At 45.9% G+C, this 26,673-nt stretch overlaps 1 protein-coding gene across 1 annotated transcript in view; it reads left to right on the top strand.

Moving 5' to 3' along the window:
- The window catches only part of LOC120065592 (voltage-dependent calcium channel subunit alpha-2/delta-2-like), a 42,597-nt gene that overhangs the window by 5,778 nt on the left and 10,146 nt on the right, over positions 1 to 26,673 (top strand). Inside the window, exons 2-18 of the mRNA XM_039016657.1 lie at positions 462 to 631; positions 1,828 to 1,878; positions 2,737 to 2,836; positions 4,567 to 4,728; positions 6,064 to 6,174; positions 6,762 to 6,840; positions 8,745 to 8,794; positions 12,397 to 12,486; positions 12,720 to 12,785; positions 17,447 to 17,521; positions 17,612 to 17,686; positions 17,834 to 17,905; positions 18,120 to 18,191; positions 19,985 to 20,046; positions 20,895 to 20,971; positions 24,634 to 24,718; positions 26,493 to 26,590. Coding sequence (XP_038872585.1) covers positions 462 to 631; positions 1,828 to 1,878; positions 2,737 to 2,836; positions 4,567 to 4,728; positions 6,064 to 6,174; positions 6,762 to 6,840; positions 8,745 to 8,794; positions 12,397 to 12,486; positions 12,720 to 12,785; positions 17,447 to 17,521; positions 17,612 to 17,686; positions 17,834 to 17,905; positions 18,120 to 18,191; positions 19,985 to 20,046; positions 20,895 to 20,971; positions 24,634 to 24,718; positions 26,493 to 26,590 — 1,495 coding nt within the window. The remainder of the gene's footprint in view (positions 1 to 461; positions 632 to 1,827; positions 1,879 to 2,736; positions 2,837 to 4,566; positions 4,729 to 6,063; positions 6,175 to 6,761; positions 6,841 to 8,744; positions 8,795 to 12,396; positions 12,487 to 12,719; positions 12,786 to 17,446; positions 17,522 to 17,611; positions 17,687 to 17,833; positions 17,906 to 18,119; positions 18,192 to 19,984; positions 20,047 to 20,894; positions 20,972 to 24,633; positions 24,719 to 26,492; positions 26,591 to 26,673) is intronic.

Below are 26,673 nucleotides of genomic sequence, written 5' to 3'. Positions count from 1 at the left end.
CATTCCTTGAATATCTGGGCTGAGCTTTCTCTGGTGCCCCGGTGTGGAGACGTGGTGCACATTCTGACTGGGTTTGGTGCCGCATCGATGACCACTTTCACAACTCCATCTAGCCACAGAATGAAGCCATCACTGCGTGCAGTCAAACTCTCTTCTCTCTCTCCCCTTTCCCTCTCCCCATGCACTCTCTTTCTCAAATTAAGATTTCCGTAATTAAATTGATAAAAGTCATGCCAATACACTTCATGGTTCCAGACCTGATTTCAAATGCCACATAGTGGTGGAGAGCTGTGGAAATTCTACCTTTGATGTGGTGTTCTCTGTTATGAAAAATAATTGGATTCCCCCCTCCCCCACACACTTCTGCCTATTCTGGGCATGCTCGGTTAATCGATCTCTCGAGTGTCGGCGGCGACGGTGCTGGTTGGCTGACCTGCTTGTGTTCTGTCCTGGGGGTTCAGAAAGGTTTCAGGAGAGTGAGGCCCCGGTTGTGTTTGAAGCTGGGATTCAGGGCCACGTCGGTGCTGAGGGACAGCAGTGGAACAGAGGTCAGGGGTCACTGTGCAGGTTGGAGTGGTGGCGCGGTGCTTGCCAGTGAAGTGATGGGCTGGGGCTTGTGGGAGCAGCAACAGTGAGGAATACCAGGACTCAATTCCTCTCTACCTCTGTATCGGCTTGGCCCGGCATAAGAAAAGCACCTAACTGGCCCACAGGCAGCTGGCCTGCCTCCACACACAGCGGAACCCCTGATAAAAAGCAGAAAGAGACTACTGATGATCGGTCTGCCTCTGCTTCGCTCGCGCCTCAGAATGCCAAACAAACTAAACGCTAACATTTGAACGCCCCGCCAAACTGACCTGGAGAAGGTCTGTAACGTTACATCAATCTCTGCTCCATTTGTGTCAGGTGTAATGTGATTTTAATTGCAGTTGGAAGGGAATGAGTGCATTCTAATTTGCCTCTATATGTCAGCCTCTATCAGCAGTGGACAGACGTTTGTGTTTGTAGCTTTTCGAGGACAACAAAGTGTCTAGCATTCTTGGTTCACTTTGCTGCTGTGTTTCTGCTCCCCCACAGACCTGCCCTGCACCATCATGACTGACACACACACACACACACACACACACACACACACACACACACACACACACACACACACACACACACACACACACACACACACACACACACACACACACACACACACACACACAAACACACACGCATAGCTGCCCTATTTTAGGAGTAGCTTTGCAACTGTAGCATAATGGTATTAAGCAGCTTGTGTCTCGAGCTGACAAAGGGACCGGCAGAGTAAAGAATGTGTTTGACGCCGGACTGGTGCGTCATTGAGGGACTAGAGAATCAGCAGTAGCTCTTATTGTACTGGCAGACAGCGCTTAGCGCAGACTACCCAAAACACAGGTCAGCTCGGCTCAGCCTTCTTAGAAACATGACTGAAATCTGTTTAGTTCAGACTCAAACTAAATATAAAACAAACTCTGCATAACTCAGATTACTTAGACTGAAGATATACACATACAGGTTTCTCAACATGCAAACATAGCTTTACCTATGCTGTAAGTGAACCTTAGCTAAGCCGGGACTCCATTCACTTGCCTCAACCAGTCTCAACAAAGCTTAGAATCCATTTAGACACAGCTCTTGCAAGCTAATACTCCATTTCAGCATTTAAATATGCTCTGGTTGCTACATATTAACATAGCTCAGCTTATTGTAACCTAGGATCCCCATCACATCTACCAGTTCAATTAAACGCAGTGAAGACTAATACAATTTGTTAAACACATCTTCTTTTTTGAACAGGTACATCCAAGGGGCATCCTCTCCCAAGGACATGATCATCATTGTGGATGTGTGAGTAGATGCAGTCTTTCCTTCTCCCTCTCTCCTCCCTCCTGTCTTTCCTTCTCCCCCTCTCCTCCCTCACTCCCTCCTGTCTTTCTTTCTTCGTCAATCTTTCCTTCTCCCTCTCTCCTCCCTCCTGTCCTCCTTTCTTTGTTCGTCCATCTTTCCTTCTCCCTCCCTCCTCCCTCCTGTCCTCCTTTCTTTGTTCGTCCATCTTTCCTTCTCCCTCTCTCCTCCCTCCTGTCTTTCCTTCTCCCTCTCTCCTCCCTCCTGTCTTTCCTTCTCCCCCTCTCCTCCCTCACTCCCTCCTGTCTTTCTTTCTTCGTCAATCTTTCCTTCTCCCTCTCTCCTCCCTCCTGTCCTCCTTTCTTTGTTCATCCATCTTTCCTTCTCCCTCCCTCACTCCCTCCTGTCTTTCTTTCTTCGTCCATCTTTCCTTCTCCCTCTCTCCTCCCTCCTGTCCTCTCTCAGCAGCAACAGTAAAGGTCTCTAGTGCCACCTGTTGGTTTACTCCGATCAGAGGAGATTCTAGATTCCCGTGTCGATCGTGTTTATTTTCACAGACCTCTTGCTATTATGCCCGTGTCTTAGCAGTACAATAGGAAGATTATTTTTCTGAATGCATGCTGAAATAAACTGGGGTCGGGTCATGGGAGGAATGAGAGGATAGATTAAGACTGTTTGTGTGTCCTATGCCAGATCCCCGACCTATAAATACTCAGCACAGTATAAACGAGAAAAGGGATCGTCACTGTATAACCTCCTATGGATACACCATACAATCTTGATGAGCTTTTAAGATGGAGCAGTTTAGGTTGAACGGTATGGCTCTAATGCTCTGGTGGTTGTGCTCTGTTGTGTCTGTAGGAGTGGCAGTGTCAGTGGACTCACTCTGAAGCTGATGAAGTCCTCTGTGATACAGATGCTAGACACTCTGTCAGATGATGACTATGTGAATGTAGCCAGGGTGAGTAGCCTCGCTGATATTGGCCACGGTTAGAACAGGGTTCACGATTAGAACGTGTCAGTCATTTGCAGCTGAAGGTCTGGTTGCTCGTCAATATCCCATGACAATGTTACACCACGGTTAACACCTCCAATACAACAGAACCATAATGCATTGGTGTGGCCATGAGAAAACGTGTAGGTTCCTATCACATAGTCACATGTGGTTGCATAGTTATGCTGTAAAAACGATTACTTTCCGACATGATTATAGTCCCACAATGTTGCAACCCCTGGTCTATGTGTGATTGTGCCAGGCTCTATCTCCCCCACCGTCTCCCTGCCTTGCTTCCTAGGTTTTTCATGAGTTGATTGCTGCATTGTCTGACTCACTGCATACATACACGCACGCACGCACACACATACACACACACACACACACACACACACACACACACACACACACTGGTGGGGTAGCCCTGTTTGGAGACTTGGGTGGCTAATCCGCCATAATCCAGTGCTCTTAGTCAGTGTATGGCTCTAAATCCCAGCTCTAAGAGGCAGAAATGAGCGTGGTAATCTGGGTGGGAACGAGGCTGATTTCCACCCCTATAGAGAAAATAAGAGCTCTAGGAAGGAAAGTCAATGGTTGTGCCAGTGTGTATACCTATCTGTCTGTATATATTTTATGAAGACACCAACAGTAATTCATGTTATTAATACGATGGTTATTCAAAGATTGTGCATTTGACCAGTCGAATATTCCCATTATTATGCATTGTAGTTACAAACACAACAACTGTTGATATCCTAACCTCTGGCAGAACAGTTACCTTTACCAGTTGTTCTTACCCAGAGTGACTTACAGAAGCAATCAGGGTTAAGTGCCTTTGAGCAAGGGCTCATCGACTGATTTTTCACCTAGTCGGCTTGGGGAATAGAACCAGCGACCTTTCCGTTACTGGCCCGACACTCTTAACCACTAGGTTACCTGCCGCCCCAGCAATACAGTATAACCGTCCACAGAAGCATTACATTAGGCCTGGAATTGTATTGAACGTGTTATTGTCATTTTGTTAGGAGATCATAATCTGTGACAAGGAATTCTTAATGTTATTTTGAATACTATACTTCAAGTCCTTTTTTCTCAGACCAATATAAATATCAAACTACACAAACACAAGGAAATGTCATCTTTTCATGCACCGAATTCCTTTGCCTATTTCATGCTATCATTCTGCCATCGAAATGTCAACTGATTTTAAAGTTGACCTTCAAGAAGAAAGGCCATTAAAAATGTTGACATTACAGACATTGCTGTTCAATGCTAATCACACATAGGCACTGCTCTCTGCTCACCTTTCTGTCTGTCGCACACGCACACGCAGTCACCAACAGAGTCCAGGACTAATTTAAATGTTGCCGAGGAGATCTGGATGACATTACCTTGGCTGGGTGTCTGTTCTTGGTTTACATTGGAAATCCAGGTGCACCTGTTCATTGTGTGGAACACTGTAATTATCAACCTTTATTGCCAGAGTGGCACAGAGCAACCCACAGCTGCACACGTCCCCTCCTTATCCGGTCACACACACACACACACACACACACACACACACACACACACACACACACACACACACACACACTACAGATGGAGTGGCCCTCAAATGCCAGCGAGCGAGCGGCGTGGTCACACTCAGACACGTTCAATTGACAATTAGTCATCACTCTCTGTCTTTTCTCCCCCAGTTTAACGAGAAGGCAGATGCCGTGGTCCCCTGCTTTAAGACCTTGGTCCAGGCCACCATGAGAAACAAGAAGATCTTCAAGGAGTCCATCATGAACATGCAAGCCAAAGGAACCACTGACTACAAGTCTGGCTTCCAGTTCGCCTTCGAACAGCTACTCAATGTAAGACTAAGAGCCAGCAGTCAGCCGCACGCTCTGGGTTTTAGTTCAGGGTGGTAGGTTAGGTTAGGCCTTCCACGAAATGTCCATGGTTTAAGACACGCTAGTTAGCAAACTGACGTCCGAATTGATGTAGGAATTGACCCAGCCACTCTTTAGACAATCAGAGGATTACGCCTCTTCTGAATGGGGCCCAAAGGGGCCGCTAGTCAGTCGGCCGGTCTGATTGAGAACGGCCACTGCAGTTGCACGATGATGATGGTGGCGCTTCGGGCTAGCCAGCACAGCAGTGGTCCCTGTCTGTGTGTACAGCAGGGAGGCGACCCTGCAGGCAGGCACTGGTCCGTCCAAAACACCTGCCTGCCGCTGTCTGTCTGTCTGTCTGTCTGTCTGTCTGTCTGTCTGTCTGTCTGTCTGCACAGGTGCTGCCTCAGCTTAGCTCCATATGCTCCTGTATATTTTAGGAAGCTGCCAACCCTAATGGGCTCTGATGGGATGATTGATGAGAGGAGCCCAGAAGAGATCAGCCACCGACACTTTATATTCCTCTGGTGGGCTGGGAGGTACGGAGCCAAGCGCCCAGCCCAGCCCCCCCCCCCCCCCCCCCCCCCCCAGCAGAATGAGAAATAAAAGCTTTTTAATCGCTGTCTGCCGCAGCCGCGCTCCCTATGATTGGTGGCAGAAGCACAATAAAAATGTGTAATTGTGGTAATATTATATTTATCTTTATTAGAATCTTGTCAGAGTGACGTGCTGCTGGCCTGCATATCAATTCGAACTGTCAGATAGGCAGCCTGGTGGAGGAGAGGGATGAGGGAGAAAGAGGGGGTTATGCCTATAACCCAATCCATATCACAGGAGAATGACACTGGCCACTGAACACATTCACCAATCTGCACGCACGGGATATATTACCCTACACACAGAGATATGTACACTTCGATCCCAGATATGTGAATGTGTTGTGTACTGTACATGCAGGTTACCTAGCATATTAGAAAAGAGAATCTACAGCTGTTCAAAGGCGAACTGGAAGACAGGCTTGTCCTTTCCTCAAGCACTCTTCTCTCCTGTGAAGAACCAAGCCGCCATTTTCAGTGATTTCCTGGAAGGAGAGGCTATACTGAATTGTGTCTTTATCGTGTCTTTATCATGTCTTTATCATGTCGTCTGATGTCCTCTTCCGTTCCTTGACGGTCTCTTCCCCCTCTCTCGCTAATCACTCTCTCACTAATCACCCTCTCTCTCTCTCTCTGTATCTTTCTCTGTATCTCTCTCTATCCCTCTTTCTGTCTCTCCCTCTCTATCTCCCTCTTCTTCTCTCTCTCTGTTCCACAGGATACCGGCGCCCCGAGGGCGGGCTGCAATAAGATGATAATGATGTTTACAGATGGAGGAGAGGATCGTGCCCAGGACATTTTTGAGAAGTACAACTGGCCCAACAAAACCGTGAGTCTGTCCCCAATAACCAAGGATCTATTAATCAATCCTAGTCTGCCAATGAATCAGTCCATGCATTGTCCAGCCTGTGGTCTCCCATCTCCCTCTCATCCCCTATCCTTATGAAATAAATACCATGTTTCTCAACAGCAGGTGTCATTTTTTGGGGGTGAGAATCTTAATGATTCCAGCACTTCCATCCTTGGACATAGATCCAGCCTTTTGGCGTGTGTTCCTCGTCTCTTCCTCATTGGCATTACTTTCCATCCCTGTCATCTCTCTCTCTCGCTCTGTCTCTCTGTCTCTCTGTCTCTCTGTTTCTCTGTCTCTTTTCTTGTCTTGCTGCAGGTGTTAACAGCTCTGACCTGCTGACTAATTAGCCACTTTATCATCAGAGCCCAGGAAATTACAGCTAACACATGCACTCACTCAGTCTTTTTCCTCTCTCGGTCGTTCTATCTCCCTCTCCTACCACTTTCCTTCTTCGTCCTCGCTCACGCCCTGGCTTGAAATGCTTCTGCCGTTATACTTTCTCGCTGTACGAGAGTAATGTTCCGTTTTTCACCCTCTCCGCTCACTATCCCCTCTTCCCTCAGATTCGAGTGTTTACCTTTTCAGTCGGGCAGCACAACTATGATGTCACGCCTTTGCAGTGGATAGCTTGTGCCAATAAAGGTGAGTAGAGGGTGTGTCTATAAACTGCATGGACATGGACTGTTTTACATGTGCAATCTCAACGTTGCCCAAGTCCAGCAAAGAGAAACGAGAAAATATGTGATTGTAATGGTGTAATGATGTCACCAAACTCCAGTCAAACTGCCCAACTGTCCCCGACCCAGATGACTGAGCTTTCCTCCTTGACCATCCTTGACCTCCTTGACCTCTTGACCTCATGACACTCAAGGCCGTTTTACTCAGCCATATAACCCCACTTCCACTTTTCTGCTCTCTCGGTCAAACTCTTTTTTTCTCACTCTTTCTGGAACAAACACTTCTCTCTCTCCTCGCTCTCTCCCTCTTTATCCCCTCTGTTGTTGGATTTCTCGGTGTCTCAGCATTTCTCTTATAGCTGTCCCTTCTTCCTGTCACAAGCAGCATGCCTCCTATAGAAGGCTGACTCATTAATTTCCTGTAGAGCAGTCAGAGTACTTCAGAAGTACCTCCCTCCCCACGCGTTGTAATGAATTATCGTGTGGAGCCTGGCTGTGTGTTGATAATGATGGCTACCATCTCTCAGTCAGACAGGCGGCATGTGGGAAGTCCAGGATTACTCCTCTGTGCCAGCGCGCCACTCACTCTAATCATTAGCGTGGCACCAAAGCCAATGCCAACCTAAGACAATGGTTATTGACGTCCTCTCCTCTCTGGAGCCGTCCTTTTAAATATAGTCGTACCTCATTGTGCTTACGTCTCTTCTTTGGCATCCAGAGACACCCTATAATGACATGTAGAGCCGAAGCTTCTCACCTTCACACACTTAAACACACATGGATCCCCCTCGCAAACACCTTACACACCCAGCTCCCAGGTCGACTAGCCTCCCTGTTGTCTCACTTGGCTTGTGCTGCAATCCCCTCTTAAGTGGAACCTGACTCCCGCTCTGACAGTCTGTGGGCCCAACCGCTCTCCTCTCCTCCTGTGGCTGAAGACCGGCAGAGCTCTAGTCCATGCTTTTTTCGTTTCTATGTCGGTTTCCTTCGTCGCTCCTTGTGTCGTGTTCTTGTGTCGTGTTCTGAGCATAGTCATAGTTTGTGTGCGTGCGTGCGTGCGCTTATGTGGATGCATTACAGCATTATCCTGGGGCCAGCTTAATAATACTGTAATTGAATACATTTTTCCTGTAACTTTACAGCAATTTACTGGCACCAGAGATTCTGTAATATATTTCACAGGGACTATTTTGCGAGAACGCAATTTGTTAAAAAAAAAAAAAACGACAGCCGTTCTCGCCTCTTAACATTCCGAGTATGTTGTCTCCGTTGCGCAGCTCTTTGTATAAACACTCTGCTTTAATAACTTGGGGAGCGGCAGCAGTTATTGACCCAGAGTGAGAGAGTGGCTCTCCTCTCCTCCATCACTAATCAGCAGCCCTGCTCTGCTCTGCTCTGCATTGAGGCTCAGCCGCAGCATCCTCAGTGAGACCCTCGAGCACATGACATTTACATCCTGCAGTACAATGGTGATAAGACTGGAGGCCAATGGCCCCCATCCGTTTCCCCATAGCACCCTAGTGCCAATCAATCACACAGTACACACACTCACACAAACACACACAGCGTTTTACACAAAACTACATAATTACATAACCAACACACGTAATGGGTTACTAAATGGAATTTCCCCCCATAGAGAACAATCAGCATTCTGCTGAGGAGTCATTTTGAAATGATAGCACTACACGTGCCCTGCTCACTTGAGATGATTGCACTTCGCTGGGCTGTTGTGTTATTTCCTCCTACCGTCTTTAAGATGCGACACTGAGAACGTTACCTTTACAACACACATTACAATAGGGCAGTTACATGTTGCTGGTTACCGTTGTGGATTGACTGAACAAATTCTCTCACTTTGTTCTTCAGGATTCTACTACGAGATTCCATCCATTGGCGCCATCAGAATTAACACGCAGGTCAGATATCCTTCAGTGTGTGTAATATGTGTATCCATGCGTGACTATTTTCACTCGTGTGAATCCCGAACACATCAGGATGCTGTATCTTTGTTTAGGGTGTGTTTTCTACTTAACTTTGAGTACGTTACTCTCTTTGAGGACAATTGTGCAGATTGTAGATAATGCCTTGAAATGTACCATTACACAAGGATGTGAGGAGGCTGGGAAAGAGAGAAAGTAACAGGGAGAGAGAGAGTGATTAAAGCTCTCCTCTGTCTTCTAGCAGGTCTTAGTTAGCGCAGACCTGCTGTGCTGCCTAATCCACCCCTTCTCTAGTTCCCCAACTACACTACCACACACATACACGCACACGCACATGCACACGCACACGCACACACACACACACACACCTCTGGCTCCTCTGCCCCACACACCCGTGGCCCCTCCACCCTCCTCCGCCGACCTCCACTCTGCTCCAGGCACTACCTGGTCCCATAGCCCCTTGGGATAACCTCATTCCAGCTGTAGAAATTGAGTGAGTTGCTGGGGGGCTCTATGCACCCCGTTCCCCTTCCTACCCCTCCTCCTCCCCCAGCCCCACAGAGCGATCAGGGCCCCTGAATAGACTGTCAGCTGTTCCATTAACTCTGGCATAATTATATTCTGAGAACTGCCACTTATTCTAATAGGTTTCCTACAGCAGGTGTGCAACAGGACTGGTTCATGTAGGAGCATTAGACACACCTGGGCTGCACTACACATTTTAGAGTTTCCCATCATATAATGTCGCATTATAACAAGTTATAGGGCTACCTTGGTATACATTACTAACACGCACATGACACCATACATGGAGTCTGCTGTTGTGAGGCCGGTTGAACGTACTGCCAAATTCTCTAAAACGACCTTGGAGGCGGCTTATGGTAGAGAAATTAACATTAAATTATCTAGTACCAGCTCGGTTGGACATTCCTCCAGTCAGCATGCTAATTGCACGCTCCCACAACACTTGAGACATCTGTGGCATTGTGTTGTGTGACAAAACTGCACATGTTAGAATGGTCTTTTATTGTCCCCAGCACAAGGTGCACCTGTGTAACAGTCATGTTGTTTAATCAGCTTCTTGATATGGCACACCTGTCAGGTGGATGGATTATCTTGGCAAAGAAGAAATGATCACTAACAGGGATGTAAACACATACATGTACCTGATGTAGCCTGTATTTGACAGCGTAGTCAGTTACACATACATGTAGCTGATGTAGCCTGTATTCCACAGTGTAGTCAGTTACACATACATGTAGCTGATGTAGCCTGTATTTCACAGTGTAGTCAGTTACACATACATGTAGCTGATGTAGCCTGTATTTCACAGTGTAGTCAGTTACACATACATGTACCTGATGTAGCCTGTATTTGACAGCGTAGTCAGTTACACATACATGTAGCTGATGTAGCCTGTATTTCACAGTGTAGTCAGTTACACATACATGTAGCTGATGTAGCCTGTATTTCACAGTGTAGTCAGTTACACATACATGTAGCTGATGTAGCCTGTATTTCACAGTGTAGTCAGTTACACATACATGTAGCTGATGTAGCCTGTATTCCACAGTGTAGTCAGTTACACATACATGTAGCTGATGTAGCCTGTATTTCACAGTGTAGTCAGTTACACATACATGTAGCTGATGTAGCCTGTATTTCACAGCGTAGTCAGTTACACATACATGTAGCTGATGTAGCCTGTATTTCACAGTGTAGTCAGTTACACATACATGTAGCTGATGTAGCCTGTATTTCACAGTGTAGTCAGTTACACATACATGTAGCTGATGTAGCCTGTATTTCACAGTGTAGTCAGTTACACATGCATGTAGCTGATGTAGCCTGTATTTCACAGTGTAGTCAGTTACACATACATGTAGCTTATGTAGCCTGTATTTCACAGTGTAGTCAGTTACACATACATGTAGCTGATGTAGCCTGTATTTCACAGTGTAGTCAGTTACACATACATGTAGCTGATGTAGCCTGTATTTCACAGTGTAGTCAGTTACACATACATGTAGCTGATGTAGCCTGTATTTCACAGTGTAGTCAGTTACACATACATGTAGCTGATGTAGCCTGTATTCCACAGTGTAGTCAGTTACACATACATGTAGCTGATGTAGCCTGTATTCCACAGTGTAGTCAGTTACACATGCATGTAGCTGATGTAGCCTGTATTCCACAGTGTAGTCAGTTACACATACATGTAGCTGATGTAGCCTGTATTTCACAGTGTAGTTGCACAAACAGACAGGATGCTACTTGGTTGGCCTGTTGGAGGCACGTAAAGTAGTCCCTGGTCGTAGCAATACATTAACCCACAGAACCGTTAGCTTGGACCCTGGCCTCTACCTACGTGTGGCTCTGGTTCCCTTGGACCTCCTCAGCCTTTCTGCTGGCTGACTTTAATGTTCGCTAGATTGTTCTAGTCAGGCGGAAAATGTCCCCTACACCCTGTGAAAAGGTCTGCCTGTCATCATCTTGATGAAATATCTCCCTGTGGCCCGTTAAACGGGAGTTTGACTGAGCTAATAATAGAATAGGTGACGCCTGTCAGCACCTCAGTGTTCAGCCAATGAATAACAAACGGTCAAAGGCACGACATTGGAACAAGACTGTGTGGAACAGGTATACACAGACGGTTATGGTTAAGGTCTGAGTGCTATAATGGAATATTCCATCATGTAAAGGGGACATTGTTTACTGACTGTGTGAATAAGACCACTTTTACATAGCCACTTGTCACATTCTGTAACTCCCTACTTTGTTGGCGTGATCAGCAGTAGTTTAACTACCTAGATCTGTTTTGGATTTGTATGGAATCTCCCTAAATTCCTCACCCGCAATTGAGATAAATCGGAGTCGGTGAAGGTGTCACCATTGCCTTTCGTTTTCCCATGATCTATTTGAACAGAAACAGCAGGAACTCACGAAGATGTTGCACTGACAGAATCAAACTCCCAAGGTCAGAAGGTTTTCTTCTCAGAGTTGGGTGATGTGACCCCTGTCACGGGGCCCCCCCAATCGCATCCCAATAACAGCATCCCATGGATCAATTAAACATCTTTGTCGTTTAGAATCTGTAAAACGAACCGACGGAGAGACGAATTTGATGAACGTGATGAGTCACTCGTGAGTTTAACCCTTGACCCTTGTTTTCCAACACGGAGAGGCGTTTTCACACTGCCGTGCTGGACACAGAGAGCCAGTGGGAGATTGGCCTGTTTGTGCCAAGTGCCCCCAGCACTCCTATTGTGTTTTTAATAGCTGATTCATAATGATGAATAACGACTCTGAATGGCTGAAGACTGTCTGCAGGCTTTACTGCTCCTCAGCACTGGGCAGCTTCTCCTGGTTAATATGACGAGGAGAAGACTTGTCAGGGTCTTATAGTTTTACGTTGAATAAGGGTGACATGCTCTTACAGCTAGCTCACTGTTTTAACAACCCCACTGTAAGGCATGCACTATCAAGCAGTAGATGCTGTGTGTGTGTGTCTGTGTCTGTGTGTGTGTGTTGTGGCTCTGACGTGTGTGTTCTCCTCCATGTTCTCCTCCATGTCTCAGGAGTACCTGGATGTGCTGGGTCGGCCCATGGTGCTGGCTGGGCCCAAGGCCAAGCTGGTCCAATGGACCAACGTCTACCAGGATGCTCTGGTAAGACACAGACTGATAACTAGCAACACAATGTCTCTGTTACATTACATTTCTGTGTTAATACAAGTTTACCTTGTACTAGCCACACTTCAAGCCCTTTAGCTTGCAAACGTCTCTTTTGAGTCATAACATAGCTATGTTTTAGATGGCAAAACGTTATATAGATGCTAACACGACCTTGTGAAGTCCTGTGTGCTAAGATGTTGATTTTGCTATGTTGTTTGTGTGTTCAGGGTCTGGGTCTGGTTATCACTGGGACCATGCCGGTCTTCAACCTCACCGCTGATGCAAACTCTCAGGTGAACATTAGGGTTTACACTGATTAACGAGTTAATAGACTTCATTTATTGCCCTGTTCATCTTCAAAAGGTCTCAGGGCGATTGTAAAAGTCTCTCGATCCTCTGTGGCTTTTTGAGGACCACTGTCAACAGATCCCGATACATAAACAGATATTGCATCAGTACTAACTTAGATACAGATTTCCCATTTGAGCAACAGGTTTTGCACCATTGTAAAACAACAGGAATCCTGACTACAAAATATAGTCCCTTTGTTTCTTTGTAACTCCCTAATGTTGAGCATCAGTCATGTCTAATGGCACCTTCCCATCCTGGTGCAGCGACCAGACGACCGCAGGGCAACACTGACCCCCTGAGGTGGCAACAGGCCCAGCAGCTCTGATATATCCTTACACTCATGTCGGATTCACACTTTAGGGCTGACACAGACCAGCTCGGCTTTGCAACTATGCTGGATGTGTAACCAGTCCAGTTCAGCTTTGCTTTGCTTGCCTCGGTTCCAACCCAGCTTTGCTAAATAGTGACTTTTATCATATTTTTTTACTTTTTTTTACCCAAAGTTCATACTATTATCACATATGACCGCCAAGCACTTCTGGACATCAGATCGACAGTTACTAACCTCGATTTCGACTTCAAATACGACTTCAACTCCGACTCAGCTGTTCCACTGTTCATACCGGACCCTATTCCTTTGTTCCATGGGCTAGCAAAACGCTGCAGGCGTGGAAACGGCAGACGAGGTAGAGTCCTGGTGAAATTGAGGCGAAGAGAAAATCCGAATGGCGCTCCTCTCTGTTCTATTGGCAATTGTCCAGTCACTGGAGAATAAGATGGATGAGCTTCGTTCGAGAGTCTCCTATCAGATAGACTTTAAAAGCTGCAATATTACATGTCTTGCTGAAATGTGTCTGGATGATGACGCTATGCACGTAGTACTCAGTGGATTCTCCGTGCAGCGGCAGGATCGTACATAGGCTTCGGAGAAGTCGAAAGGAGGTAGAGGGTGTTTTTTCATAAATAACAACTGGTGTGCTGCTTCAAGTGTGAAGGAAATGTCAAGCTTTTGTTCACCTGATATAGAATACCTCATGGTAAGAGAGTTCTCATCCGTAATTATTACAGCTGACTACATCCCGTCCCAAGCCAGCGCCACTTTGGCACTCAACGAGCTGTATGGGGCCATAAACAAGCAAGAAACTCGAGACAAGTCCCTCCCTCATCCTACCTTCGGCAAATCTGACCACGGCTCTATTCTCCTGTTTTACAAACAAAAGCTCAAACAGGAAGTACCAGTGATGCGCTCAATACGGAAGTGGTCGGATGAAGCAGACGCGACGCTACAAGACTGTTTTGCTAGTAAATACTGGGATGTGTTCCGGGATTCATCTGATAGCATTGAGGAGTTTCCTACAGCAGTCACGGGCTTCATCAACAAGTTCATAAATGATGTTGGCCCCCCAGTGACTATAAGAACGTATCCAAACCAAAAACCATGGATTACAGGCAATATCCGCACAGGGCTAAAGGTTAGAGCTACCGCTTACAAGGAACGGGACACGGACATGGACGCATACAAGAAAACCCACTACGACCTCCGACAAGACATAAAACATGTGAAAGGACAATATAGGAGGAAGGTAGAATCCTATTACACTGGCTCTGACGCTCGTCGTATGTGGCAGGGCTTGCAGACAATAACAGATTACAAAGGGAAACTCAACCATGAGTTGCCCAGCGATGCAGAACTCCCAAATGAATTAAATGTATTTTATGCTCGCTTCGAGGAATATAACAATGTGCCTTGCGTGAAAGGCTCTGTTTTTCCGGATGACTGTGTGATCTCTCTCTCTGTGGCTAATGTGAGCCAAACGTTTTAACAGGTTAACAATCACAAAGCCGTCGGGCCAGATGGAATACCAGCGGGTGTTCGCAAGTCATGTACAGACCAGCTGGCAAGTGTCTTCACAGACATTTTCAATATATCCTTATCCCAGTCTGTAATCCCAACATGTTTCAAGCTGACCACCATTGTCCCTGTTCCCAAGAGCTCCAAGGTAACCTGCCTAAATGACTATTAGCACTCACATCTGTAATTAAGAAGTGCTTTGAAAGCCTGGTCATGACACACATCAACACTATCATTCCAGACAGACTAGACCCATTCCATTTCGCATACCACCCCAATAGATCCACAGATGACGCAATCTAAATTGCACTTCACACTGCCCTCTCCCACCTGGACAAGAGGAGAAATAACTATGTGAGAATGCTGCTCATAGACCACAGCTCAGCGTTCAACACCATAGTCCCCTCCAAGCTCATTACCAAGCTAGGGACCCTGGGACTGAACCCCTCCCTCTGCAACTGGATCCTGGACTTCCTGACTGGCCGGCCCCAGGTGGTGAGGGTAGGCAACAACACCTCCACCACGCTGACCCCCAACACGGGGGCCCCTCAGGGGTGTGTGCTCATTCCCCTCCAGTACTCCCTGTTCACCCACGACTGCATGACCACGCATGAATCCAACACCATCATTAAGTTTGCTGACGTCACAACGGTGTTAGGCCTGATCACAGACAGCGATGAGTCCGCCTACAGAGAGTAGGTCAGAGACTTAGCAGTGTGGTGCCAGGACAGCAACCTCTCCTTCAACATCAGTAAGACCAAGGAGCTGATTGTGGACTATAGGAGGAAGAGGGGAGAGCACGCTCCCATCCACATTGACAGGGCTGTTGTGGAGCGGGTCGAGAGCTTCAAGTTTCTTCTACATCACTAAGGACCTAACATGGTCCACACACACCCACACTGTCGGGAAGAGGGCACGGCCCCCTCAAGAGGCTGAAAAGATTTGTCATGGGCCCTCGGATCCTCAAGAAGTTCTACAGCTGCACCATCTTGACTGGCTGCATCACCGCTTGGTATGACAAATGCACAGCCCTGGACCACAAAGTGCTACAGAGGGTGGTGCGGACAGCCCAGTACGGGGCCGAGCTCCCTGCCATCCAGGACCTCTCTATCTGCCGGTGTTCAGACTGCTAAATAGTCAATTAATGGTACCCAAACTATCTGCACTAACTCTATCTTGCACTGACCCTACGCACACTCACTAGGCTATATATACAAACCAAATACACACTCACACAACACATTGACAATCCCACACAAAAACCATACACATACACTATATGCACACACACATAACACACACGCAGACTGACACAATACAAACACACATACATACACATTACACACATACACATACACGCACACTCACACACACACACTTTTACACTCATCATTTGCTGCTGCTGTTCTGTTCTTTATTTTACTGTTATTATTATCTATCCTGATGCTTAGTCACTTTACCCTGCCTTCATGTACATATCTACCTCAAATACCTCATACCTCTGCACATTGATCTGGTACTGGTACTTGCTGTATATACCTCTGCACATTGATCTGGTACTGGTACTTGCTGTATATACCTCTGCACATTGATCTGGTACTAGTACTTGCTGTATATACCTCCATTCTCCTGTAATTTATTTTATTCCTCTTGTTACTATTTTATTTGTATTTTTACCGTAGTCTACACCAGTTGTTTTTTTGAGCATATGACAAATAAAAGTTAATTTGATTGGATTTTTGATGTACATCTGTTGCTTAGCTCCCACTGAATCAACTGTTAAAACCAAATATAAAATATTGACTCTTGAATCACGCAGGCTTAAAAAACAGAGGGATGCTATGACAAATTGACTCAGTTCCACGGTGTAGATATAGATTAGTCAGATGGTACACATGGTTATAAGTCACAGATGGTGAGGGCAGCTTTTCAGCAGTCAGTCTAGAGGCCCCGTTTGCTGTGTGTGTGCTTCCACTGTGTCTGTGAGTGTGAGTGTATGAGTGTGTGTGTGTGTGTGCAGCCTCTGCTTCTTAATGTGAGAAGCTGAATGATAATGTAATGACAGGATCAGTGAGAGAGGTACAGATGCTCATACTTCTGAAACCCTAACAAAAGTGTATTACTAGAACAGGGGGCAGGCAAAACGACAGGTCAAGGGCAGGCAGAGTTCGGTAATCCAGATCAGAGTCCAAAAGGTACAGAACGGCAGGCAGTCTCAGGGAAAACGGGAAACCAGGAACTAGAAACAGACAGGAGCAAGGGGAAAACCACTGGTAGGCAAGACGAACAAAACAAACTGGCCACAGACAAACAGAGAACACAGATATAAATACACAGGGGATAATGAGCGGAGATGGGAGGCACCTGGTGGGGGGTGGAGATAAGCACAAAGACAGGTCAAACGGATCAGGGTGTGACACCCCCCCCCCCCTAATTATTTGAAATAACACTTGTCTTTTACTACTAGCACTAACTTTGCTGATAACTTCGTTATTGTGGAAAAATGTACCTACTACGACTGTGATATGTAGTTGTCTCACCTAGCTATCTTAAGATGAACGCACTAATGCTGCATTTAGATGGTACGAGGTAGACCGTAGTTGGCAAACCCCATGTCATTGTTTTCATTGACAGCACGACGGTAAATGCCGTTGAGGCTGGTGTTGAATGCCGTCAGCTGCCATGGTAGACGGGACTTGCCGCCAGAGTTCAAATATTTCAACTTTTGCCGTCTGTGTTGTTTTTACACAGACTCAGCTCGTCCTTGGTGTCATGGGAGTGGATGTTGCGATCAACGAAATTAAGAGGAAGACACCAACATATAGGGTAAGTACGTCACACATGCACGCAGCTCACATGCAGTAGAAATATCTTTACTTTTTTCACTGGTTTTAAGTCTCAACTCTGTCCCTACAGCTTGGAGCCAATGGATACACGTATGCAATCGACAAAAATGGCTATTTGCTCCTGCACCCCAACTTGCAACCTAAGGTAGGACCCAAACTGTCCTCAAATCACTCCTACTGACTCTAGTTCTACATATCATTTGTATTTCTCTGTTCTGGAGGTCTTGGATTTTCTACCCAGATACGGGTATTATTCTTGGTGTCTGATTGGCTGCACGTCTCTCTCTCTCAGATCATTAACTTCAGAGAGCCTGTCACTCTGGACTTCCTGGATGCTGAGCTGGAGGACAGTAAGAAGGAGGAGGTAAAGACAGTGATCACCTGAACACCCACACATCTCTAACATTGTAACTACAACTGTATTACAGTGGTCCCATGACCAAACTGTTGAATCAAATGTTACAGCTGGTTTTGGTTAACGTAGAAGTAACTCTCCATCTCCCTTTTGCCTTTGTCATTTCCTTCTCATTTTTTTCCGTCTCATATTCTGTCTGTTTCTATCCCTCGCTCTCTCGCAGATCCGTCGTGACATGATTGATGGAAAATCAGGGCAAAGGAAAATCACGACCCTCATTAAGTCAGTTGATGAGGCAAGTCATCAAAATATGAGGCTCAGCCACGATCCGTGCCGGTACCATCCAGAATAACTTGAGTTAGGACTACCGTTCAACTTGTTGGACTACAGTTCAAGTTGTTTTTGAGGAAGGGATTCTTTATATATACAGTGCCTTCGGAAAGTATTCAGACCCCTTGACTTTTTCCACATTTTGTTACGTTACAGCTTCATTCTAAAATGTAATAAATATTTATTTTGTCCCTCATCAATGTACACGCAATACCCCATAATGACAAAGTAAAAACAGGGTGTTAGACATTTTCGCTAACTTATGACAAATACAAAAAACTGAAATAGCATATTTACATAAGTATTCAGTCCCTTTACTCAGCACCTTTGGAAGTGATTACCGCATTGAGTCTTCTTGGGTATGACACTACAAGCTTGGCACACCTGTATTTGGGGAGTTTCTCCCATTCTTCTCTGCGGATCCTCTCAAGCTCTGTCAGGTTGGATGGGGAGCATCGCTGCACAGCTATTTTCAGGTCTCTCCAGAGATGTTCGATCGGGTTCAAGTCCGAGCTCCGGCCCGGCCACACAAGGACATTCAGAGACTTGTCCCGAAGCCACTCCTGCGTTGTCTTGGCTGTGTGCTTAGGGTCGTTGTCCTGTTGGAAGATGAACCTTCGCCCCAGTCTGAGGTCCTGAGCGCTCTGTAGCAGGTTTTCATCAAGGATCTCTCTGTACTTTGCTCCGTTCATCTTTCCCTCGATCCTGACTAGTCCACCAGTCTCTGCCGCTGAAAAACATCCCCACAGCGTGATGCTGCCACCACCATGCTTCACCATAGGGATGGTGCCAGGTTTCCTCCAGACATGACGCTTGGCATTCAGGCCAAAGAGTTCAATCTTTGTTTCATCAGACCAGAGAAACTTGTTTCTCATGGTCTGAGAGTCTTTAGGTGCCTTTTGGCAAACTCCAAGCGGGCTGTCGTGCCTTTTACTGAGGAGTGGCTTCCGTCTGGCCACTCTACCGTAAAGGCATAATTGGTGGAGTGCTACAGAGATAGTTGTCCTTCTGGAAGGTTCTCCCATCTCCACAGAGGAACTCTAGAGCTCTGTCAGAGTGACCTTCGGGTTCTTGGTCAACTCCCTGACCAAGGCCCTTCTCCCCTGATTACTCAGTTTGGCCGGGCGGGCCAGCTCTAGGAAGAGTCTTGGTGGTTCTAAACTTCTTCCATTTAAGAATGATGGAGGCCACTGTGTTCTTGGGGACCTTCAATGCTGCAGAAATTTTTTGGTACACTTCCCCAGATCTGTACCTCGTCACAATCCTGTCTCGGAGCTCTACGGACAATTCCTTCGACCTCATAGCTTTTTTTTTTGCTCTGAAATGCACTGTCAACTGTGGGACCTTATATAGACAGGTGTGCCTTTCCAAATCATGTCCGATAAATGTAATTTAACACAGGTAGACCTCAATTAAGTTGTAGAAACATCTCAAGGATGATCAATGGAAACAGGATGCACCTGAGATTTAAAAAAAAATATCTAAAAACGTGTTTTTGCTTTGTCATTATAGGGTATTGTGTGTATATTGCTGAGGATTTGTAAAAAATGTTTTATCCATTTTAGAATAAAGCTGTAACGTAACAAAATGTGGAAAAAGTCAAGGGGTCTGAATACTTTCCAAAGGCACTGTATATGTATATATATATATATATTATGTATGTGTGTGTGTTACTTGGATTTTGTCTTTTTCAAAACAATACAGCAAAATTGAGGAAGGGATTCTGATGATGATCAGGGTGTTGTTGTCTGATTGCAGAGGTACATTGATGAGGCTATACGGACATACACCTGGACACCGGTGGAAGGCACAGATTACAGGTAGGTGCTAAACTACCAGCCTTCATCTGGATAGTGTTCTCTAGGAACCAAACAGAGGGGAGGGACTACCTGAACTTGTCCAGTAAGAAACTCGTTTTCGTTGCATGACTTTCTCCGTTGCAAAATAGTTTGCTACGGTTTCCAACCGTATACGACCCTGGCGGTAAGACTGAGACCTGGAGGTGAGTTCAGACCTGACCCTGTGAATAAAGATCTATAACCCATCTCTACATCTCAGAGACTTGCTTTTGACGAGTGTCATTTATCAACCACTGGTGTGTTGAAATTCAGAGATATGGGCTCCATCTATCAACCATGAGTATCCACAAAATCTGCTTTCTGCATAGTGGATTATTCACTGAAATCACCACAAATTAAGACACACTCCTTTCTCTTGTAAAACAACTGTAATGGGATCATCAGCACAAAATAACTGCATGCTCTATGCATTGTATCCATCTCCAAGTGGCATTATAACACCATTTCCTCCAGGCAACACTTTGCAAATTACATTTTATGATATTCAATAGACCTAGAAATGTTTATTTTATTTTATTTTGATCTCTGTTGGCTAGGAGCCAGGTGTTGGTTTCCGTGGAGCCAGCTGACTTGAACACGGTCCCCCTCTTCAGTTCTATCAGCACATCATTAAGCTGAAACAGTTGCTGTATTTCTCTGATCATTTAAACCTCTTGTGTTGTTTGAGTGCAGGTTGTTCACACCTACCGGTTAGAGAATGCTGTCATTTGTGTCCAAGGCGAAGGCTCTGTGTGTGGCGCGTGCACGTGTGTATTAGGACTTAAACACTAGGATCCTGATGTTGTTCTATGTCTGCCTCACCACTCCAGTCTCGGGCTGGTACTGCCCACGTACAGTGAGAACCACATCAAGGCTAACCTGAGTGACCAGATCCTGCAGGTGCAGTGTAAGTACCAGGAGACAGGAGACACCCAACACCAGCCCTCTCTCTCTACTCTTTCTCTCTCTCCCAAATTTGACCTTACGCCCCCCCCCCCCCCCCCCCCCCCCCTTACTAAGTCCTGCATCTGGGGTCTCCAGCGAACACCATCGCAGGGACGATCAGAGTGGAGCGTTCCTCTATACCCCCCCCCCCCCCCCTCCTCCTCTCCTCTCCTCGCCCCCCTCTCCTCCCCTGTGACAGGGACATCTTGGGAGTGAAACTCTTTCGTCTCCCCACCCCCCCTATCTACCCTCTTGTCTTCATACTGTGCTGTATACTATGGTGATTTTTTTTCTTCACAACTGTTGAAGAAAAAATCGGGAAATGACAGAAAGGTGAAAGCTGTGGTTTTACTGTGTTATTAAGGTGAAAATAATGGTGTCCTTGTGCTATTATTTTTCTTTGCCAAATGCTCTCGCCTCTTCTCCACCAACAAGCAATGATTCAGAAGCGTCTGTGTTTGAAACTTTTTTGATGTTTCCAAACCGGTGAAAACAGGCATGCTTTTCACTCTTTTCTCTTGTGTTTTAATTATGTTTTCTATTGAGTTGTGTTCCTGTTGAGTTCCTAGATGTGTGATTATTTTCTGTTGGACTGTTCCTTGTTGCTGTTTTGTATTTAGCTTTGGAATCATTCAGTAGATAAACTCCCACGGCCCGTGACGAGGGTCTGTCCTTCCTCTGTGGGAGTTTGGGTTTAGTGGGTCTCAATGGGGACACCTGTTGTCTCTCTCATGCTTTCTTTCTCCAGACCCTGTTGCTCCGCTCTTTTCCTGGTTCATTCTGTTCTGTTTATTTTGGGATCCTCCATGGTTAACTTTCTCAGTTCTGTTTTTTGTCCTTTACTGTTTCTTCTTTTGTTCTGTTTCTCGACTTCCTGATTTTCCTTTTCCTCATTCTGTTCAGTTTCTTGTTTGCTCTTGCAAAAAAGGTGTTTGTTCTTCATTTATTTTCTTTATCGTCTGTTTGACTTAATTGGTTACTTTCTTTTGAAAAAGCAATATTTTTATTCAAATAATAATTGAATAAAATATTGTCTGTGACCCCCCCTCCCCCTACCCCTACCCCCTGTTTCTTTTCTTGCTCACTACTTCTCTGACGGATCCACACAGTTCCATACACGAAGGGCAAGTATACTCCATATTGGTCCACATTCCCTACCTTTACCTCCTACTCCCTACTGCTGCCTCTTCCCACACCTCTCGTCCTTAACCTCCTCCCACCCTCGCTGCCCCCCACCCTCACCTGTCCCAGCCTGCTTGCCTCTGTTCCTGCCCGTCTTGCCTTCAAGACCCTCCTCTTTCTCCTCCTCGTTCTCCTCTTCCTCCTCACTCTCCACCCACCCACCCACCCTCCTGCTGCAGCTTAGACCCCATCTCTTTCACGATGGCTCCTCCAGTCTCCAACCTCACCCCCACGTCTCTGGTGCTTCAGTCACTCTCAGGTCTCTAACACCCCCAAAACACCCAAAGAAGACAGATAATATCCACGTTCTCTGTTAAAACCTTTTGTATTTCGTCCCTCTACACCTCCCCTCTGTGGATAGCTCTCTGGTTGTGTCTCACTTTACTATCCATCGCTCTCTCTCGCTTTCCTTTTTTCTCCTCCCCTCCAACTCTCTGTGTCCCTTTCTCTCGATATTTCTCTCCCTCCATCTCTCGATCTCTCCCCCTGTCTTACAATGCCATTGTAGCTGAAAGGATGTCTTAACTCTCACACCAGTGTACAGGAGTTGAGGGAGCCGCCATCGGTTCCAAAAGTCCCAGTGGAGCTAAGGACGTTCTCCATCTTAACTCTCCTCACACGAGAGCAGGCGAAAGCCTCCCTGTAATGTTAAAGCATATTTTGTCATTGTAACGTAGTTCAACAAACTGAAGTTAACCCCATTGTTTTATATTAGTATAACTAAGGCTGGTCCTATTTGAGTCTCATTTGAGTCCATTGATCCCCCATGGTAGTACATCTAAGAATGTCACCACAGTTTATTAACTATTTACAACATTATCATGATTATGGCATTTAGGCTATTAATATGTTAGCTTGACTAAGGCCACCTGCATTTTAGCCAAGCTGTTTAAGCCCAGGTGATTTAGTCCCCATGTTAGCCTTGAGGTTATTTAGCATGTTAGCGTTACGGAAGTTGACTCCGTATTAGAACAACAGACTGTGTTAGTTAGCTCAACTGAATTGTTCCTCCATGTTAGCCTTACTAAGGTTATTTAGCATGTTAGCGTTACGGAAGTTGACTCCGTATTAGAACAACAGACTGTGTTAGTTAGCTCAACTGAATTGTTCCTCCATGTTAGCCTTACTAAGGTTATTTAGCATGTTAGCGTTACGGAAGTTGACTCCGTATTAGAACAACAGACTGTGTTAGTTAGCTCAACTGAATTGTTCATCCATGTTAGCCTTACTAAGGTTATTTAGCATGTTAGCGTTACGGAAGTTGACTCCGTATTAGAACAACAGACTGTGTTAGTTAGCTCAACTGAATTGTTCGTCCATGTTAGCCTTACTAAGGTTATTTGGCATGTTAGCGTTACGGAAGTTGACTCCGTATTAGAACAACAGACTGTGTTAGTTAGCTCAACTGAATTGTTCGTCCATGTTACAGTAGCTAGTGTTAGTGCTGCTGACTGATCTCGTTAGGGCCACACTGTGGACCACCCTGGTCCTCTCATGTTGTTGGGTACGTGGCAGAGCGCCCCGTGGCGCCTGTCTCGTGTGTCGTCCCTCTGTAACCCCTGTCTCCATCAGCTTGTCTCCTTCCTCCCCCTATCAGCCCTCAGACTGCTGGGGGAACGGCCCTCTACTTCCTCCTAAAAAACAACCATGACCCGGATGTGCACGGCACTGTGGGCGCAACACTACCTGGGCACTCGTAGAACTGCAGTCAGGCCTTCAAATCATTTGTTTTAAAATATCTATGTCTCATCTTCTTTCTCATGATTTATAGAGATGATCTGAAATGTGAAGGAAGTCAGATAACAATAGATATATTGCTGTGTTTAATGAGGTTCAGAGAATCATAGATCATAAAAACGTATTTATCTGAATAAAAACAAATTAGGTTAGCTTACTAGAGGTAAAGCAAGTTGCCCATTGATATGCCCTTCACAATGCAATGCATTTCCCCTGATTGTGTGTCTCTCTGAGCCGTGTCCCCTGCCAGTCTGAGGGGTGACCACTTCCATCAGGACCCCTGCGCCACCACCTCTCCCTGCAATAGTTGGCCATGTTGATGCCTGCCTGTGAAATGCACTCATTATGGGTTAATCTGTCTGAGAACTCACTTCCCGTCATGGTGTGTGATGGAAGTCAGTTCTCCGACTTAAGAAAAGAACAATTAACTTCAAAATCAAATCACAATGGTTGGCTTGATCTGGTGATGATTTCTCAATGGTGATGAACTAAAGTGGAAAATGAGTAAAAAAGTGAGTGCTGGTTGAAACTGTAAAAGGCAGAGTCAGGTTGCATTTGAGGCACCATATTGGCTAATGCTGGTGTATCCCCCATGATTCCTCTTCGGTGTTGCTATGGTAACTCCCTTCCGCGTTCCCTGCACCCCTGAAGAACAGCCGCTGTGTACCCAGAGTCCCCCACTGCTCGGCTCATGGCTCTTCCCAGATAATCTTCCCCTTTCTGTTGCAGATTTTGAATCTCTGCTGCCAAACAGTTTTGAGTCTGAAGGACATGTATTCATAGCTCCCAGGTAGCCCTGTGTGAATGCTTGCTGTCTTCCCATTTGTTTTGATGGTCCACACTGTGGTGTTTATTCACCACCTTCAGCCCACAGCATTACCCTGTTTATTATCCACCACCTTCAGCCCACAGCATCACCCTGTTTATTATCCACCACCTTCAGCCCACAGCATTACCCTGTTTATTATCCACCACCTTCAGCCAACAGCATTACCCTGTTTATTATCCACCACCTTCAGCCAACAGCATTACCCTGTTTATTATCCACCACCTTCAGCCCACAGCATTACCCTGTTTATTATCCACCACCTTCAGCCAAAAGCATTACCCTGTTTATTATCCACCACCTTCAGCCAACAGCATTACCCTGTTTATTATCCACCACCTTCAGCCCACAGCATTACCCTGTTTATTATCCACCACCTTCAGCCAACAGCATTACCCTGTTTATTATCCACCACCTTCAGCCCACAGCATTACCCTGTTTATTATCCAGCACCTTCAGCCAACAGCATTACCCTGTTTATTATCCACCACCTTCAGCCCACAGCATTACCATGTTTATTATCCACCACCTTCAGCCAACAGCATTACCCTGTTTATTATCCATCACCTTCAGCCCACAGCATTACCCTGTTTATTATCCAGCACCTTCAGCCAACAGCATATCCCTGTTTATTATCCACCACCTTCAGCCCACAGCATTACCCTGTTTATTATCCACCACCTTCAGCCCACAGCATTACCCTGTTTATTATCCATCACCTTCAGCCAACAGCATTACCCTGTTTATTATCCACCACCTTCAGCCAACAGCATTACCCTGTTTATTATCCTCCACCACCACCACGCCCAAACCCCAATCCCTCAACCCCCAACACTTCAACGTCACACCAATAAGTCTCCTCAGCCACTGGTCATTTGTTATTGTCAGTCACACCTCTCATTTCTTTTCGTGTGGGGTTCAAGACTGTGCTTTTGATTATGTTGTTGTTATTGTTATTGTTGCTGTTGTTGCTGTGCGTTTTCTCATATCCTGGTTTGACTTTGTGTGTTTTTTGTTGACGAAGTGAGGAGTGTGACGACACTTGTGTTTTTATTTAGCTGATTCTGAAAACAACATCATTTATATAGCCCACTTATTTGGAATTTCAGTGCATTCAAGCCTTCTCCCTTCCCGCCCAAGTAACCCCTCCCATCCCAAAACGGACCCTCCCTGCCCCAAGCACTGTTCCTGTGCTCCCACACACCTTTTGCATGTCGCCCGTTGGTGCTGCATGGTTTTGTGTGTGTTTGCATATCCCAGAGGTTGTTCAGTATGTAATCTTGAGAAAATTAAGATAAAGATATAATGTTAATGTGTATAGAAAAGTGACTGAAAACCCCTCCATTTGCATGTTTTCTTTTTGCCATGATCAGACCTTCATCCTGTAAGCTCCCAGCTCTGTGCTGAGAGACTGACAAGTGTATTCACTCAGTCTGCTGTCAGTGTGTGCTGCGTTCCCCAGCCCTCCTCTATGCCATATTTCACTCTGACAGCCTGTCTCGTCAGCATGTTTGAATATCCTGACAACCGCAGGACATGCATGCGTATGAGTGTGTGTGTGTGCTCTGAGAGTGTTTGGGAATGTGCATTTGGGTTCATGCATTGTAAATAAGTGCTGTCCGTATCCCGGCTCAAAGACAATACTGTAAGAGGAAAGTGGGAAGCCAGACACTGTATGTGTGTGTTTGTTCTCAACTGTCGTTGGGGCTAAAAAAATGTCACCGCTGACTGTCCTCAGGGAATACTGCAATGAGCTGGAGCTCTCCAACAACAACACTGACTTCCTGCTCAACTTCATCGCTCTCATGGAGAAGGTGACTCCTGACTCCAAACAATGTGAGTCCCTCCATATCCCTCGGGAGAGACTACCGCTCTTCTTACCGCAACCTCGCCACTTGTGGAAATGTAACGGCGGGATC

Source organism: Salvelinus namaycush, chromosome 20 (assembly GCF_016432855.1).
Source record: "Salvelinus namaycush isolate Seneca chromosome 20, SaNama_1.0, whole genome shotgun sequence".
Taxonomy (NCBI): Eukaryota; Metazoa; Chordata; class Actinopteri; order Salmoniformes; family Salmonidae; genus Salvelinus; species Salvelinus namaycush.
The sequence above is the reverse complement of the archived record's forward strand: the minus strand, read 5'-3'. Positions and strand labels throughout refer to the sequence as shown.